At 31.2% G+C, this 20,126-nt stretch overlaps 2 protein-coding genes across 3 annotated transcripts in view; one reads left to right on the top strand and one right to left on the bottom strand.

Annotated features, from left to right (window-relative positions):
* The window catches only part of Arhgef33 (Rho guanine nucleotide exchange factor 33), an 81,734-nt gene extending 67,771 nt beyond the window's left edge, over positions 1–13,963 (top strand). The window contains exon 15 of the mRNA XM_046425487.2: positions 13,511–13,963. Within this exon, the coding sequence (XP_046281443.1) occupies positions 13,511–13,589 (79 nt within the window). The 3' untranslated portion in view covers positions 13,590–13,963. The remainder of the gene's footprint in view (positions 1–13,510) is intronic.
* Positions 1–20,126, bottom strand: part of Sos1 (SOS Ras/Rac guanine nucleotide exchange factor 1) — a 116,112-nt gene that overhangs the window by 18,966 nt on the left and 77,020 nt on the right. For both annotated transcript variants that reach the window (XM_046425453.2, XM_046425447.2), the window contains exons 11-17: positions 11,950–12,031; positions 10,747–10,869; positions 10,389–10,492; positions 9,037–9,259; positions 7,813–7,932; positions 3,599–3,761; positions 3,134–3,251 (exon numbers count right to left, since the gene is read on the bottom strand). In XM_046425453.2, coding sequence (XP_046281409.1) covers positions 3,134–3,251; positions 3,599–3,761; positions 7,813–7,932; positions 9,037–9,259; positions 10,389–10,492; positions 10,747–10,869; positions 11,950–12,031 — 933 coding nt within the window. The remainder of the gene's footprint in view (positions 1–3,133; positions 3,252–3,598; positions 3,762–7,812; positions 7,933–9,036; positions 9,260–10,388; positions 10,493–10,746; positions 10,870–11,949; positions 12,032–20,126) is intronic.

Here is a 20,126-nt window from a genome sequence, read left to right as displayed (position 1 = left end):
AAATGAGCAGAAAGCATAAAAATTTGGCAAGTGGGTCAATATTTTTATCCAGAATTGAGGGTGGCAGAACATCCTTGAAAAAACAGTAGAATTACTGTTTTTGTTTTGTTTTTTTAAGTGACATAAAATCAGCAAAGAATAAGTTTAAGATTGTTTTTGGGAAAAAAAGCAAATCCAAGTAAAAAAAGTAAGTAAAAATAGAAATGGAAAATACACATTGCAAATAGAAACAAAAACAATTTGTTGCAAATATAAGTGAATGCTTCCTATTTTTACTTTTTTCCTCTTGATTCTGGGTATCAAATCCAGGTCCTCACACATGCTAGGCAAACACTACTATTGAGCTATACCCCCAACCTACTAGTAGTTTTAAAATAATGTAACAATCCTGTAACAAGAAAGATCTTTTCTTAAAATAACAAAAAGCATCCAATTAAGCAAAATTAGATCTTTTCTTGATGAAACTAAGTTTAAAACAGCTGTTTTTTTCAAAAACATTTTTTAACCTTTGGGAAATTAATGACCAATTCTATAATGCATAACAGAGAAAGAAGATTAAAGGAAAAGATACTGGGTCATTAGTTGTTGACATATTAAATATTTAGAAAAGTATTCTTTCCAAATTGATTGTTTCAATTACATTTGGGGGCATTTGCTCTGCCCTGCCCCACCCCACGAAATTTATAAAGTTAATTTGGAAATGTAGAAAGACAAAATTGGCAAAGAAAATACTGAAGTTAAGATTAAAGAACCAACTTGATCATATATAAGAACACTATAAAGCAGGGTTTCTCTGTCTTGGCATCACCTTTTGGAGCAGATACTTTTTTATTATGGGAGATTATCCTGTGTGCTGTTGGATATTAGCAACATTCTTGTCCTTTCTTTACTCACTAGATTCCTGCAGCACCTTCCCAATTAGGACAATATAAAATGTCTCTAGATGTCGCTAAATATTTCCTTAGAATCAATAATTATAAAATGATAATCATTACAATTATGGCACTAGTATAAGAAATCAGTGCAACAACAACAAAAGAAACCTAAATGGATTAAGACAAAAAAGAAAAAAAAGAAATCAGTGCAAGACAGTATGTATTAAAGAAGGCCATATATAAATAGGAAAAAATAAGAATTATTCAGTATACCTGGGTGAACAAATAACAATTTGGTAGAGAAATAAATTTAAGTACTTCATGACATCTAAAAGAGACTTCAGTTTCATAAAAGGATTAACAATAATTTAAAAAGCTAAATGATAAAAAGCTAGGTGAAAAAATGAATATTAAAGTACTAGATTAGATGAACTTTCTATTCAAAGGTTTCTATCCTTAGGGTGGGAAATCATAATGAGAAAGATGGATGTATTATTTTGAAACTAATATATGTCAGCTAACACAAACTAAAAGGCAGATTGGTAAGAATATTTTCAGCAGATATGAAAAAGGACACAGACAAGAAGGAACACAAATATTAAGCAAATATATGAAAAAATGTCCACAGTAAACAAGAATGGAAAGTATCACAACAATTAGGTAGTAGTTTTTAATCTGTGAAAATAACTTTAAAAAAGAAGTACTTAAAGTTGGGGAATTATGGAATGACATTTGCTTTGTTGTGCTCTTCTGATACAGCATTAAGTAAATGAGCATAAGCCTCTTAGAAAGCAGCTTGGCAATACATATCAAGAATTAAAAACTGATGCCTCTTAATATCTCAAGAGGATATTTTCACATACAGGAATAAATGAAAATATAACATTATTTAGGAAAGAGAAAAAGCTGAAAACAATGTGTCTGATAATGAGGTAGTGGTTAAATTAATTGTTATATTAACTTAATAGATTATGTGACCATTATAAATGATTATTATGAAGAATATTTAATAAAAATATAATATACCTAGGATATAGTAGATAAAAAGTAAACCATTATATATATGTGTGTGTGTATATATATATACACGTTATGTATCTATACACACACATACACACACACACACGTCATATAATTACAATTATATACAATGTGCAAAGCAAAAAGTTAAGCCAATATGAAAGTGGTTGGTTCTAAAGCCTAAGAAACAAAATATGAGAAATATGATACTTGAATAAAATATCAGGACATAAAACTGTTTATGTGTAATGTAACTTAAAACTATACAGAAAAAAAATTACAGATGAGGAAAAGACTAAAAGAAAATTTACCACATATTAAATAGACTAAATATAAGAGGTGTGATAGAGATCATAGTTTCTCTAAGGATTCAGAAGAAGGGTCACAGAGCACACACACAGGCAGAGAAAAGACGTCAATATCAATATCTTCAATTGAAGATGTGAAATACAGGTAATTCATGAAGACAGAGGGACCTACAGAAAGGAAGTTGATTACAAAAGGATATACAGTCTTAAAAGGAAGAAAAAGGCATATCTTTCCTTTGGTTCAAAAGTGGGGAAAAGAGTCAGTGAAGAAAATAAAATTTTGGTGTGCTGAAGGTATGGGTTCAGAGGCACATGCACTATGATTTTTAGTCATGTGACACTACTTTAAAAAAAATCAGTTATAAATATGGATGAATTTGGTCATGGCTTTTCTGTAGCACAGTTTATTAAATTCAATGGAAAAGGTTTCTATGAATATAAAAAATAAGTAAATATTATATAATATTGAGTGTCCAAGATGAACACAAAAAGAAAGTATTGAGTATTCCTTATATATATAAAATGTTTGGGATCAGAAATGTTTGATTTTGGATTTGGAATATTTGCATATAATAAGATATCTTGGGTATAGGACCCACGTAAAAACATAAAATCATTTATATTTCATATATTCCTTTATAACATAGCCTGAAAGTAATATATACAATATTTCTAAAGTCCACATTTTGACTGTGACCCCTTGTATGAGGTCACATTTGGAATTTTCCCCTTGTGTTATCTCAGAAGATACTGGGCTTCATCTTTAAAAGTCCTAATGAAAAAAAATCTCAAGGGATTCAGGTGCTAAATATTTGTCAGGTAAATATTTTCTGCTGGCATAGTATACATGTCTATAAGACATTTAATGAAATAAGTATTATACACACACACACACACACACAAAATAAAAACTCAGGAAGAAATACTTACCAAAGAAAGGCACACATGGTGGATTAATAGACCTGAGTTTTGCCAAATATTTCTTATAGTGATCTTCACTCAATTCATGAGCTTCTTCTAAAATTTTCTTTTGGCGACTTGGTATTTGCTATAAGGAAAAAAAAATGAGAAAGCTTAAGTTTATAAAGAGAATTATTGGCCTTGCCAAAAAAATGTCAGGATAACAATAAAGCCCAAACACAACAATATTGATTTTACAACTATCTCTACAGATGCTAGTACAAACTTAGAGGGGAAAGGGTATCTTGGCTATTTCTCACACAATTTTGTGTGCATTTAAAAATTAAGAGAATTTTTTTACCTCTTCTAAGCTGGGACTTGCAAATATATTTTAATGAGAATGCCTCATTTTGAAAGAGTAACTAATTCATTACAAAATTTATAGATAATCCCCAGGCAACGAAAGTTCATTTCAAAACACATGTATAAACCTACCTCAAATGTGTGGTCTAGTCTGTAAACAGGTGATGAGTTCATAGCACTGACAACCTCAAGGACACCATTGAAGTTATTCAGTTCTTGAAAGACTTGGAGAATCTCAATTATTCGACTCACCACAGCTACTCTTTCTTCTAAATTTTCAGTTTCTACAATACATCTATGAGTCAAAATCAACAACAAAAAAATTAAGAATTAAATATTTAGAGTTTTTCCAAAAATGATATGCTTTAAAAAAGTTTAGTGAATACAAAAATCTAGAGTGTGGTGGGGAGTGGCTATTGTATGACTTCAGAGAAAACATGTTTAAAGTGAAAGGCAGAAGGAGACTGGAAGATAAGGCAGTCCTTCTAGCCAGTCTCACTGAGCTTTTCTGTTCTTTAGACTGCTACTGTCAGCCAAACATTTTTCTAGTGTGCATCCTCTATCAGCATTCAAATGAACTGATGAATATAGTATCTTGTTAAATGTATACAAATCTTTGTAATTTAGGTGTGTCCTAGGGGAATGTAAAATTCAAGAATTCTGTTGCCTCATAAATCTTTAATTGTAAGATATTAGTGATTATTGCTTAATTTCTTTCTTACTAAAAATAAAATAAAAGTTACTTAGAAAGAAAATAGTGCAAGAAAAACTATGAAAACAAAAGTATTTTACATTATTAGTTAGGTGTGGTGGTGCATTCCTATAATCCCAGCAGATCAGGAGGCTGAGACAGGAGGATCACAGATTCGAAGCCAGCCTCAACTATTTAGCGAGGCTATAAGCAACCTAGTGAGACCCTGTCTCAAAATTAAAAATAAAAAGGGCTGGGATATGGCTCAGTGGTTATGCGCCCATAGGTTCGATCTCTGGTACCACCCCCGAAAAGTATTTTACATTAAAATACTGAGAATCCTTAGTAAGTATATCTATTTGCTTATTATATAATAATATGTATTCAATATTAATATATTATAAAATACATATTATAAAATACATATTATATCTAGTGAATTTACTATATTTTATATATACACACCCCTCCCAGCATATAGTAAAAAGAAGTGTGCCATGTTCAATAAAATTACTTAGCATTTAACTCTGTTTAGTGCTTGAGAGAATTTCTAACTTATTAATCACAGGTAAAGAAAAAACATTTTTAAGTTTAGATTTCAATAATATAATATTAATAGTTTCTAATCGAAAAGAAATTGATTATATAAATGGGAAAACTAAATATAAATCGGTATTAAACATTTTTTAAAATATAAAGTTGCAGATTACATTATTCTCTAATGAGTCTGAATTAACACCAAGAAAAATAAACGGTTGTACATGAAATTATCAAAATAAACTTGGCTTATCATCAAATTAAAAATAACATGTTTAAAAACATTTAAAGCTTTAGCTAGATATCTGAAAATATATTCTGGCTAACTAGTGGGCTGGACAATTAAAAAGATATAACACGGGTACAATTTATTTATATCTTTTTAAATATAGCTTTCATTTTACCATTTCAACCAAGATCACCTGTGGAGCTTTTGATTCCAATTCTAATGCATACCCCTGGCTAAGGACCACTGTAGAAAATGAATAAGAACCTCTCAACATTGAAAGGGCAGGAAATGGCCTTCCTCAAAATAACCTATTTAAAAATAGGACAGAAATGAAAGTGGTCTCTACTCTTATTAATTACAACCCCCCTTTCAGATATGACATTTTAATTACGATGGGAAAGGGGTTCTGGTTACTGAAGTGTAGTATTTAAATTGATAAGAAGTTAAGCAACATTTAGAGAGCAAATTCCAAAGTTTTACGTTTTTAGAAACAAGTTATGTTTAATACAATAAGTAGATGGCAGTTCTAATTTTCAGATGAACTGGAATGCTTATTTCTTTACAGAAATTGTTTTGTAAGTCTTTATCCATTCTTTCCCTTATGTTATTGGCTGCTTGTTCTGATATTCCCAATATAATTTGTGGAAATATCATAATATCTTTACAAAGATTACTCAAATAGTAATATTGTCTTCACTCAGAATAAATGCAGTCAGTATACAAAACTCTAATCTCTGCCTCCCAATTATAAAATTGCAATGAATTCTGGACTTACAGAATGATAATGCAAGGAGCCTCACTGAACTAATTCAGTGAAACTTACTAAACCAAAACACCTCCTGCCCCATTCAAAAAACCAAAATGGGACCAACAAAATACCTCACAGCAGTCTCTGGAAATGGCTCTAACAGTAAATGGCAAATGAAGAAATATTTATTCAGAAAAATCTACAAAAGTTAGGTAAGAGAAAGGAGGGTCTGTGGTATTTATTTTAACAAAGACTGCTCCCTCCCTCCTTCCTTCTAGAATATCCACTCTAAATTGCTCCAGCCAAGAGTACTAGGCTCAAGCTAGGGACCTTTGCTCCTGGAAGGAACAGGACTTCAACATTTTCATGCTGCCTCCAGCTGCCTGCTACTGAGGTTAAGTCCAGGTTAAGTGCAGTTAAGTAGTTTTGCCCAGCTCTGACTTATGGAGGGAACACTGAGAAAAGAGCCATTAGTCTGGTTCCTAAAACAGTAGCTCCATATCAAAATAGGGAAGTAAAAGGACCTAAGGCAGCATCCTGCTCCTCAATCCTCCTCCACCTGTGACTTAGCTCTAAGATGCCAGAGTAAAAAGGTCACTCAGAAGCTTGTCATCTGTTCCACAGACCAGTTTCAAACAGATAGTTCATTTGCAAACAAAATGTGGAAAGTTTAAACCCAAATGTGGTCTCAATAGTAGAAGCTGTGATGAAAGGCAATGGGGAGGAGATTCACAATATATAAAATATAATCAAGGAACAGCCTCCACTGTAGGCCAGCTAGTATGCAAGAGAGAACCAGGAAATAAGAGCTAAGAGGAGCCCTCCTCAGGTTAGCACAAATATGGAACAGGGACCTCAGAAACTATCCTTCCAAGAAGCCACAATTTGACTGGATTCTAGTCACTGAATAAGCAAACAAGCAAGCAGCAGCAGTTCCAAGCTCTGAAAGGGAGGGGACAGTACTCAGAGTTGCTACAATCTATTATCTAAAAAATTCAAGTAAACAAAAAAATAAAATAAAAAATTACAAAGCATACAATAGGAAAATATGACCCGTACACCAGAATGAAAGTAGGGAATAGAAGTTGCCTGTGAGATGGACCAGATGTTAGATTTAGAAAGATTTCAAAATAGCTATTCTTGAGTATGTTTGCAGAACTAAAGGACAACATGATAAAGTAGTAAAGGAAGGTATGATTAGAATGTGCATCAAGACAGAATATCATTAGAGAGGTAGAAATTATATATATATATATATATATATATATATATATATATATATATATATATATATATATATATAAAAAACAAATAGAAATTCTGGAATTGGAAAGTACAGTACAAAATTGGAAGGGCTCAGTAGAAGATTTGGACAGAAGAAAAAATCAATTAACATGAAGATAGAGCCATTGTTCAAAAATGAAGACGAACTATTTTCTCAGATAAACAAAAACTGAGAATTTATTGATAGCTGATCCACTGCACAAGAAACACTAAAGGAAGTTGTTCTCAGGCTCAAAACAAGTAATCCCAGATGGTAATTCAAGTCCACATGAAGAGCCCCAGTAAAGATAACTGTGTAATTATAAGAGATACTATACATGCATATTTTTATTCATTTTTTGTCTTACCTGACTTAAAAAGGAACTATATAAAATAATGTATATGAATATATTGTGTTTATAACACAGAAATATATGTGTAATGTATTGCACATATATGTGTAAAATAACAGCACAAAGGAGGTAGGTAAGAGTAAAGTTGTAGTAGGTTAAGAGGATAAAGGCAAATGGTAAAGTAATAATTGTATCAATGTATTGTTGGATTTACATAATTAATTAGATGTTATATGCATTATAATACCATGAAAAGGGGAGAAAAGGAATAGAGCTATATAGGAATAAGCTACTATAAATCTAAAGCCAATGATAAGATGTATACAGTAAATCATAAGACAACCACTAAAAGAAACTAAAAAAATTAAAATCATTCCTAAAATTAAAATGCTACATTAGAAAAATATTCACTTACTGCAAAATAAAGAAGGAAAGAACAGACATGCAACATATACAAATAAAATGGCACTAAAATTCCTAACACAGCCAACTGCAATACAACAGAAGAATGTCAAGAATACTTACTTCTCAAACCATAGAGTGAGATTAGTGGTATGTCGGATCATTTTCAAAAGATTGGGAGAATTAATTTCTTTGTCTTCTTTTGTCCACACACTTCCAACTAATTCTGATGGCTGTACAGCTCTAAAATCATCACAAAAATGCTACATGATACTTTTCCCTCTAACATAGACAGTGTTTTATTAAGTAAACAAAATAAATAAAAACTAAACTCTTGCTATATAAACTTTTCTCTGTCACAAACAAAAAGGTTTATAAAAACAAGGTCTGACAAAAAGTTATAATTATACATTTTTCTCTATAGATATCTGTATTATTGTTTCAGACAAGGTTGATATTTTTGCATAATCTTTTCCAGCAATTATAAACATTGTTTAATAAATAATGATATATAATAATTAGTGCAAAGAGGGTACAGTAGTCACTAAAATCTATAAATCTTTTCTTTCTTCCTTCTTTCTTTCATTCTTTATAAAGGAACGGAGAGAGAAACCTACCACAAAAAAAGTCCTTGAAAATAGATTCTAACATTATCATTTGGAAAATATGATGATCTTTGGCAGGAGATAAGTTTATCTCCTTTTTTAATTTAGTTATTAAAAAGTAAATAATCTGCATTCAATCCTTGGTACAACAACAACAATTACTTTATATTCTAAATAGAATTTAAAACCATTAACATTTTTTGAGATTGTAGTTATGTCAATGTTGAACAAGAAACTGAAGAAAGCTATAACTGGCCATGACTTTAAGTTTACCAGAGGAGGAGCTATAATTATTGAGCTTTCACTTGACGGTAGACAATGTGCTAATAAGCACTGTACATGTATTGACCACATATTAAAAACCTTAAAACAGCCTCAGAAGTAGTACTATCGTTAGCCTCATTTTACTCTGGAGGAAACTAAGAAGCAGAAGGATAAAGGTTACCTAAAAAGGTTAAAGTTGCCAAAGAATACCAAGTCATCAATTGAAAGTCAGGATTTGAACCTAGCTTCACTATGTAGGGGTGACTGCAGAAAGACAGATGGTATAAATTCAAATAGAGCATGGGGGACACCAAGAGAGTAAAAGGATCAGAACTGCCTGCCAAGTCTTATCACTACTAAACATTTCATGTACTACCTCATTTACATCTTATGACAATGCTATAAGATAGGAATAGTATTGCATTTTAATAATTAACTCTTTTGAAATGATTTTTCAGCTGAATGTCAAATTACATACCGGTATAAATCTGATTCAAGTAAAGTGAGTTGTCGAGCAATTTCTATTGGGTGTAAGGTGAGCAGGTCAAAAGTCTCTATGTGCCCGGGTCTGCTTATATGCCACTCAACTGTGGGAGGTGAACTCTGAAATGTAATATTGTGACCTGGCCCATTGTCTCTTGCAATTTTTTTCCTTTGGATTATTTTAGTGATGGATTCAACCCATTTTTTCATTGCTTTACCTGAAATACATTATATTTTAAAATAACATTTACATACTCCTTATTTGATATTTTATCTTTTAAAAAGGTATAAAATCTCACAAATGATACCTGAATACATCTCTGCTATTAAAAGTTCAAATGATAAAAATAAAAACTACAAGTTCCCTCCTCTCAGTCCCCCATTCCAATCTCATTCTTCTCCACATGAATAAACTATTCATAGATTGATATGTATTCTTCTAGATCCTTTCTAAATAAAATTAGGAAGTAATTTATTTGAGAGATTTTTCACCTCTATTGTTCTCAACTTTAGTTCAAAATATTATTTTACAGTATTCTCCCAAAAAGGTATTTCATACAAATTACAAGATTGATAGATTATACACATGCACTGATCTAATTAACATCACATTTTTATAAACCAAACAGTCTCAGAGGACTGAGTCCACACATCATTAAGTATGAATTTTGATGCTATACAATAGAAATAAAAACAAGTTTACTAGGACATCCTGGAGTCATATAGTACCAGATTTTTAAAATAGGAAGGAAAACAATGGAGATCATCAAACCTAGCTCCTCATGTTTCTGACAAGGAAAGTGAAATCTAAAGACTCAAAGTGATGATGTTAAACATAGACTCTAAGAATAATACCTTCTGCCACCTCTCTGATTATCTCTATTCACCTGTAGCCTATCAGACTTCCATTAAGAGGTATTACAATTATAGAATAGTTGCTACATACCTCAGGTACACTTACTTTTAAATAAGTAACTTAGCTTCATTGAGGGTTTTCTAGTCATTTCTAAAAGAATCAGTAAGTTGACTCACCAAATGAAAATACATTTGACTCAACAGAGTGATTACTGGGCAATCTGTAAGTCTAAATGCTGTTTGATGAGAAAATTTTAACTTTTAAAATGGTTGTGCTCTTACTATTATAAACATCTTGGGGACAAGGGATGTAGCTCAGTGGTAGAGCATTTGCTTAGCATGTGTGAGGCCCTGGATTCAATTCCCACCATCACAGAAGAAAAAAAAAAAAAAATCAAATCTCTAACAACATTGAGCAATTATGGCATCAATTGACAGTCACCATATTGTAGTTTTATTACATATAAAACAAGGCCTTTAGGGAAAACATACCTCTTACTGTTCCAATAAATTCCTCCATTCGTTGTAAAAGATCTGCATCTCTTTCAAAATCATAAAAGTGGTGCTCTACCCAGTGCCGACATACATTTAATACTCTGTGGTATTAACACAGAACTGAATTACATGGGAACTCAAATAAAAATTTTATCAAAATGAAAGATACCAATAAAACAGACTCATCAATTTAAATAATCTTATCAGTGACTTTCAAAATTCTAAATTATTAAGATATAATAAATTTAAGTCATTTATTTTATTTATTACTTCTTCCTTTGGTCCTTATATATTCCAACTTTGAAACAAAAGTCTGATGAAGACTTGTTTACTTTAGTTATTATTTAATGCTTACCGTAGTTGTACAGGCTGTATATATTCTTTTCTAAATCTTTTTAGTTCTGCACTCAAGGGTTGATCTCCATTCTCTATAGCTATACGATCAGCTTCTGTTGGCTCAGGCTCTGGAATTTCAAACCTGTCATAACACAGAAAAAATTTAATGAAAATATTTCAAATTATGCAATAGAGAAATCCACAAAGCTTTTAGTCAGCACAACTAAGAGATTACTGTTATTACACAATATATACATATACTGAAACATTACATGGTACTTCATTAATATGTACAATTATAAAATTATAAAAATTATAAAAGAAAAAAGAATACTATTCAAAATTACTTAAGGATGTAAACATCTGTAAAAATTAGTGAGGCTTCTATAATGTAAAGGCAAATGATAATATTTTAAAAAAGAGGTTAATACTTGACAATATAGGTAAAACTAACTAGAAATATAATAAATGCATGCAAAAATCTAAAAAATAAATGACTATATAGTTATGGAATTGATGTTCAATCTTGGTTTGTAGAATTACTCTAAATCAGCTGATAACTTTTAAGGGCAACCAATGTTTGAAAAGTAGATTGCTCTTTGGGTAGATAAAAACACATTCCTGAATGATAGTATTAAACATATTTACTGACAAGTTATGGTTTACTCAATTTGTGGAATATTTGAAAACTTTTGTTTGAATATCATAAAGAATTGAATATTCAGAGTCTAAATTATATAGCTAGGTGTGGTAGTGCACACCTATAATTCCAGCGGCTCCAGAGGTTGAGCAGGAGGATTGCAAGTTAAAAGCCAGCCTCAGCAACTTAACTGGTTAGCAACTTAGATGACCCCATCTCTAAATAAAAAATAAAAACAGGCTGGGGATATGGGACAGTGGTTAAGCGCCCCTGGTTTAATCCTTGGTACCAAGAAAAAAAAAATTAAACAGAAACCAAAAAAACTCAGAGTTTAAATTATACACTTCTATGTAATATTTTAAAGTGGTTAATTCTATAAATGTGAGTTTTCAAATGCTAAATTTCCATTTAAAAATGGCACCTATTTTTTATTTAAATAATCAAAGGTAACATGATGTAAAAATAAATGGATTTATTTTAAAAGTGCTCATGAACTACAATTCATCCAACATATATCTGAAAAACATATAAGATTATTGCTCAATCTCTTTTAAAATAACTTAAACATTTTAAAAAACAGACCTTTCTATTATAAGACTCAGTAGTTCTTGAGGTTTGCAAAAAGATCTGTATGTTGTAAGAAATGTCCGAACAAAATTGGGATCTAAAAAGAAAAAGGAAAAATATTAAAGTATTTGATTCAGAATGTTTAAAACTACTATTTACATTTTTTTTAAAGAGATCAAAAGTAAATTTTAAAAGTCCCAAATGTTTCAGCACAGAAAATGTTTTGGATTTTGTAATGTACTACTAGCTTTAGTGTTTTCTAAATCAGTGGTAAAAAAAATTGATATTAAAAATTTTTGTCAGCTTATTTCTTGCTCTCTGCACACTGGACAGATGGTCTTACACTTATCATTGGCCACAGGAATGTATAAGGGAAAAAGGCAAAGGCATATTGCTACGAGGATCTCAGCCTATCACCAGTTGGTTTATCTTTTTGGTAAAGAAGCAGCAACAATAATCTATTAATTTCTTGGCATACAGATTAGTTTATCTTGGCATCTAGGATCAGTTATTTAGATTTTTTAAAAATCATGTTAACACAGCATACAACTAGAAATTGAATCTTATAAAGTAGATTAAATATTGTTTTTAATTGCCAGAGGCCTTACCTAGAGCTGCTGAAACAACTGTAAGCTGTTACTGTTGAATTACATGGGAACTCAAACACAAATTTTATCTGTTGAAGCTGTTAAAACTAACACAGAGACTAGAATTGTACAAATCAATCATAAGAAGAGTCTCTAACCCTCTTCATGAAAGGTTCTACTTTTCATTCATACCTCCATGAAGTAGAACAGGAGGCCCATCGACTGAGATAACTTCCCCAGACCTGACCTACTCCTGCTTCTTCTTGATAGTATTCTCCCAAGTTGTAGAAAAAGGATGCTGTCATCAGCAAAAGAGAACTGGGCTATGGTCTTTTGCATAAAGGGGGGGGGGAGAACCCCACTCACTTCTATAACTCAAATTCCATCAAAGTCTACATTTAGTTATAAGAGTCCTTATAAAGAAGGAGGGGAAAGTTCATTGACTTGAGTCTTTTTCTGGAAGCAGTCTCCTATTTACATTATGGACTGGTAAAGTCTAATTTATGGTAAATTCACTGAGGATAACAAATGCCTTTATTTTTGTTAGGCCACACATTGTGGATCAAAACTTAAAACAAATACATTGTCTTTTATTAGCACAGGACTTAGCAAAATCAGAAGGTATTTGGAAAATTTTTATTTAAGCTGATTCTATCTGATTAAGAACCACTCTAAATTTAAATATTCATAACACTATTACCATTTTACTCTTGCAAAGTCACAGATTCATTATAAAGCAGAAATCTATTTCTAATCTATTGGTATATATGGTCAAAAAGATAATGAATTGAGTTAAATATCAGATAATCCTGGATTTAAAATTACAATACTTTTAAGTTAAAGAAAAGTTCACAGACTCAAAGTACATTGGTTTTAAATACTCCATTTTCCTTTAGCTTCTGAGGCTAGAATGGGTTACTGATAAAAGTAATTTAAATACATATAATCCTTTAATAATTTCATTTCTGTTGGTATTTTATTGTCTTCAGTTACAGAGTTCCTCAGTTAAAGACTAATGTCTCATCCAGAAGAAAAGATTTTAAAACAGAAGGCTGTACAAGATTTTAAAACAGAGATTTTTATCGGTTTCATCACAACCCTCCCTTTCAAGAATCTTCTTCCTGTTCTGCAAATCTATTTGTAAGGTGAGGCTACTTTAAAAAAGCATGTATTTAGGAAGCAACAGCAGTGGCCACAATAGGGACTTTGAGCTGTCACTATTGGAGAGAAAGCCCATACCCTCAGTACAGAGGTCCCAAGTATCCCTGAGCTGTGTTCCAAATTTAGAGTGTCCCCCGCTCCTGCTTTAAAAGTTTATTTTAGTATAAAGATTTAAAATCAACACCCAGATCTATTTCTTCTCAAAAGCCAACCAAAATCAGGCTAAAATGTTGTGGGATTATCAAAGGTACTTGTAAGTTGAAAACAGAATAAAAGCAAGATCTAAGTGAATTAAAGTGTGTGCGTACATATATATACATATATTTATTTTAGTTGTTGATGAACCTTTATTTTTTATTTACTTATATGTGGTGCTGAGGATCGTACCCAGTGCCTCACACATGCTAGGCAAGTGCTCTACCACTGAGTCCCAGCCTCAGCCCCTAAAGTAGATTTTTATAATAAGAAAACAATGACTATTTTTAAAGGCAAACAAATTTAAAATAGATTTTTCATCCTCTTAACCCAAACCATTTAAAAACAGTCTTTTCATCTTAAACCATTTTAGTACTTTAGTAACTGATGATATGCCTCAGTGCCACACCACTCAGATGGGATCATGGCAATTCCTAATGACTGTTATGTAATGTTCTCAAAGAGTTTTCACCTAATTTATTTCATATGATTTCTATAAGCTCAGTAAGACAGGTGAGAGAAGTAACTAGGATTTATACAAAGTCACACAGTAGAGTGGCAAAACTGAAACCAGAACCTTGGTTATGTGATTCCTGATTTGGTGTTCTTTTCTACCATAATTATGTAAACTATAACTATAAGCCTTCTTCTAGATTTTAGGAAGCAGTAGCTGTACCTTCCTGTACACTGCATTCAGAAGAGGAGTTTCTCGGGCTGATAGTGAAATAAACACTTCCACAATCATCACTGTTGTAGTAGTTTAAGTGACTCAAGTTTAAGTTGTTTTTAGCTTGATTGGAAGTAAGAGCAAGCAATCTTGTGAATCAGAAAAAAATAGCAGAAACCAAAAATAAACAAAAAAAATTAGCAAAAATTTAAGTACTTTAAATGCTACCTATATTCCCAGGCTTGTGTAATTTAGACTTTATTTTTAGTCTAAAGCAATGAAAAGTCTAATGAATGAAAAATTTATTTGAGAGGCCATGGCCTATATTTGAAACTCTACACGAAAAAGCATACATATTCCAGAAACTATTTTTATTTCTATTGCACTTATTTCTCTATTTCAGTGACTGCATCATATACCACGCCACATTAACTACTAAAGACCTTTATCTTAGTGATGATGTAAAGATCAAAAAATATCCATCAATAAGGACAGATTATATAATTTTTGAAGAAAACAAAGTACCTACTTCCATTCATCAGGCAATGATAAAAGTTAAGGCATATTGCTAGTTGGTTGTGGGGTAGCAGTTATCTACTTATATTCTAAAATGATATTTCAGATACTGATGGAAGGCAAATACATAAAAATACAAAGGCCAACCTGCATTTGGCTTTGAAACATAAGTATGAACAAATACTCATAGAGGAAATAAAAAGCAGCCTATTTTGATATTTTCCTCTGATTATCACTCAGTAGAGACAATTCCACAAATTTCATGCTCAAACATGACCCCTAATGGATTTCAACATAAGCAACAAAAAATAAATTTGTCCATTTTTTTCCTGCCTCATCATCAGTAATACTACTCTTCCACTTGACTTTCAAACCTTGCATTGAGATTTCCATCATGTTCACTAGTTTCTCTGCTTTCCCCTCTCAGTATAATCTCTCTATACATACCTGCCAATTCCACTTTGAAATCCCTGGTCTATATCTAGATAATTTAAAACATAAGCTGCGGTTGTTATTTTCTGCTGGCCTTCTAGCTGTCTTTGTTTTATTTTACTGCACAATTCTTTAAAATCCTACAAACTCAGAATATACCTACATTAGTGTTCAGAACATACACATGAGATTTGAGGTGATAAATCCAATTCTTCTTGTGTACTTATTTTGATTGATATTTGACTTTTATTTGGCAAGGTCAATGTGATTTATGAAATATTTACTACATTAAAAGCTATTTATATGAAGAATACCCCTCCCCCATCCACCATAGCTCAACACTGTTAATCAGGATGTCTGTTCATGTGATAATACTCCCTTTAATACAGCCATTTAAAAGCTACAAGAAACAATAAGCTTCTCAGCAAGGATTTATAAACAATCACTCTTGAATTCCTTAAAAAAGGAAACAGACGCTATGCTGACGCACAAACCCTTAAAAAAAAAAAAATCAGAGGGCTTAAAAATAGAACACCACTGCCCTATAGATCAAAAATCATTCAAAAGATTTTTAAAAAGTTAAGCACCCAAACTGAGCTTACATAAGACACAAACTCAAAAATCTTCATTAGCTTTTTATGTTTAGCACTTTATATATGAATGCATAATATAGCAGTAAATATTAAGTTTTTTAAATCCTATCTTCTGTAAAAGTGAAGTTCACAATGCAAGAGAACACCCTTTTCTCACACTTCAATATGAAAAACTTTTATTTTCCATATAATGTCAGTTCTGAATCACAATGCTTACCTGAAGGTCATCTCATTTTTCTAAAATAGACTACTAAACTGGATATTCCACCACCATCTTTTTCTCTACCCATATTGTTTTAGGTCTCAATAATTAATTCATATTTTACTGTCCACAACAACTCTGTGAAGTGACTCTTCCTAGTTTCCTTTTGTGTTTGCTTTTTCTAGGTAAGAAAATAGTCTCTTCATACCATTGTCAGATTGAGAATGATTCACCCCACTGGGTAATTCTTACTCCTATTCCACCCTGCCAGTATTTGGACTGAATCTCAAAGCTCTGATATAGTTAATGATTTACTGTATGTCCAGAAACATTGAGATGAGAGACAAGCTATAAATTAGATTCTGTATCAGATCCTGTTGCAATCCTTTCCATGAATTATACATTTTCTAATTCTCCTAAAGTTTCTTTTTTCAGAAAAATTTCCTTTTACAGAACAAGCTATACCAATAGACTAAAGTCTGACTGGATTTTTTGAAAAAACAGAGTGATGATAATGATCTAACTATACAACTATGCTTTACAATGGCAGTTTGCCTATAGTTAGAACCTATCTTTACCTATTTCAATCAGAAAAAAAGTTACACTGACTGTATCTCCATAGTAGACCCATGTTTGCCCATAAATGAACAAGCATTTATATCATTAGCATTTCAAACCAAGCAATTCCCTTTATTTTTACTAACACAATCTAATAAAGAAAAACTTAACCTTGTATGAATCTTTGTAATAGGCAGAAAGTATGTTGAGTCAAGAAACCTAATTTTTAGACCTTCTTATGCAATTACCTGATAATATGGTTTCTAGAAAACCATATAACCTTCAGGAGCCATGAGTTTTTGTCTATAAAATGAGGGCTTGGACAACACTCCTTACATTAGTAATCTATAGCTCCCTTTTGTAAATTATTGTTAAAACACTTGAGGAATCAAGTTAGCTAAAGCTATAGTTAAATCTGAATTAAGCAAGATTAAATCAATTTCTCTTCTGTTTTTTATGACAATGTCTGACTAAACTATAATAATCTAAAAGATGTCTGTAGGTGGTATCTTATAGAATTAGTTATTAAATTCCTCATGAATTCTATTCAATGTCTTTTTAAATAATTCTATATAATAAAAATATGCAAATTAAATTTTAGCTTTCCTTCAGTGTAAGCCACAATCTGTACTGTGTGTTCACCAATAAAATTACCTATTAGCCAACTAACCAAACCAAAAATCCGTTTTTTTCTTTGGGGAAGCCGAAGAAAGGTAAAAGAAAAGTAGACCAGTTGTTCTTAAGACAAATAACTGGATCTGTTATCACAGTAAGGAGGACTCAAAAAAAAAAAAAAGTCCATTTCAGCTAGAAGGGATCTTGAAAATAACTGCTTTCTTATTTTACAAGTTAACTCTCTTAGAAGTACATTCTGGGGGCTAGGGATATAGCTCAGTTGGTAGAGTACTTGCCTCACATGCACAGGCCCTGGGTTCAATCCCCAGCACACACCAGTAAATAAATAAATAAATAAAACATTAAAAAAAAAAAAAAAAGAAGTACATTCCGTATCACTAGTAATAAGATCAGTAAACAAGTCTTACAGAATAGCTCAAAAAAGCTAATAATTAACAATAATTGTGTATACTACAACTCATGAAAGCTGCTGGTGGATTCCAGTTACATTAGTAATAACATTTATGACATAAAGCTTTCAATTACATTTCAAAATAAGAATGAAAAAAAATGTCAAAATTAGCCCCAACACTTCTAAAACTAGCTGACATTTGATTTTTCAAGAAATTGCTGAGAGGAATCTCTCTCTCTCTTTTTTTTTAATTTAACTGTTTTAAACTTCAATACTTTGGCAAAGTTCTACAAATTTAGAAATTTAAATATAATAAGAAGAAAAACTATGCAAAATATTCGATTCAAACGCTAAAAATTAATAAAGTAACTAATAACACCATGACAAAAGTGCTATAACCACCAACTTTGGCTAGCATTGTACACATTCAGGAATGAAGACTGACAGAAAAAGTATCAGCTTGTTCAAGTTAAGTTTGCTTTATAGTATGCTCATTCAAAAAATAAAGCACAGTTCCCCATAAAAGAAATATTTAATTGCAGTTCTGCAACTGCTTATGAAATATCAGAAATTAATTCTGTGAAAAAAATCAGTTTAAAGAACAATTTTTATAATTAACAATCAAGTTTTATAGAAACAATTAGATTAGAAAATTTGGAATTTAAAAGTATTTTCCAACCACAATCCCATCCACTGACTTGTGATAAGAAACACCAGGAATGCTTTAGCTGTTTCCACTTATATTGCTTGATAGGAAAACAAATTAAAAATTCTGTCCTTACAGAGAAAAAAAATCAAGTATTAATTTTACTCTAAATAGTCTAAGAATCCCACTCCCCCCCAAAAAAATATTTAGGATAAAATCAATATTTAGTTTAAAAATGTTATTCTGGATCATAAAGTATAATATAAAAGGTTAATGAACATTAACTAATTAGGTAGATCATAATAACTACTGAAAATTGTTACCTCATAACTTATTTTTAATATAAACATTAGGAAACTTGTTTAATTTCCTGTGCTATTAAAATTTTTTAATAAAATTTTTGGATCAGCAAAATGATCCAATGACTACAGAAATTTTTAGGAGAAAAATTACCCAAAAAACTGAAATCCCACACTATTTTTCTCTTACTACATTCAACATATGTCTCAGCTACTGCCTACTACCAAATGGTATGTGTTCAGAGAACCCAAACTGCTTATAAAACTAACCTATGGAAAATACTATTATTTTACTATGGAAAAAATTAGCTAAAGGACTACCAGTGAGAGGCCAAATAAAAACTGAAACCAAATCAAGCAAACATTGGCTAATTTATCCCAGAGAGATATGGTGATAATGAACAGATTGTATTTATGAATAAAGTGATTTTGACCACTGATAAAAATATTATTTTAACTTAATTTCACTCCTTGTAATGTGGTTCTGATTGTAGTTAATAAATTGAACAGATTAACATTGTTGAATGCTCTTCATTCATTTGATAAATATAATGGATATATTTAAACACTTAATTTAACTGGTATTATAATAATTTCCAAAGAGAACTGAGAATCCAATAGGCTAACTTTAAAAATGGAAGAAAAATTTCCCTAGAAACATACATCTAGAAATAGGAAAAAGAAGAGCACTTGCCTAGCATGTGCCAGGCCCTAGGTTCAATCTCTAGTCTCCATCCCCAACCCCATTACAAGAAGAAATGGGGATGGAAGTTAACTTTAACATTTAACAGTTTAAGAATAGCATTTATGTTATTGAGTTACATTTGATTTTAAATCATTTATAATTTATAATAATCACTTTATAATAAAAAGCTTTTGAAAACAGTTTACATTTATATTTTTGCAAAGTTTTCCACATGTGGTATTATTTCATTTACTATTCCCACCAACATACCAAGGTAGCTATTTGATGTTGATTTTTGAGATGAAAAAATCAAGTTTCTGTGACATTAAGGGACTATGAAAAAGTCAAGTTTCCAAGTCTCAGTTCAGTGCTCTAATACTCACAACATACAAAATTTTACAATTATAAAACTTCTTAGTATGTGGAGAAATTGAAGGCTGAAGAACAGATGATCATGTTGTTTCATTAGAAGAAATGAAATCACAAACAATCATTATATATTTATTCCTTACCTCTCAGCCATAATACTTGATTCTGCCTATACTAATCTTCCTATTGTTATCTGGGCAGGTTTATCTCTAAAAATTTCCCTGTTAAGATGAAACTGTTTTCTAAAAACAGCAT

The sequence above is a fragment of the Marmota monax genome, unplaced genomic scaffold, assembly GCF_021218885.2.
Source record: "Marmota monax isolate L192 unplaced genomic scaffold, Marmota_monax_Labrador192_F-V1.1 WCK01_AAM20220418_F8-fsc00015, whole genome shotgun sequence".
NCBI classification, from domain to species: domain Eukaryota; kingdom Metazoa; phylum Chordata; class Mammalia; order Rodentia; family Sciuridae; genus Marmota; species Marmota monax.
The sequence above is the reverse complement of the archived record's forward strand: the minus strand, read 5'-3'. Positions and strand labels throughout refer to the sequence as shown.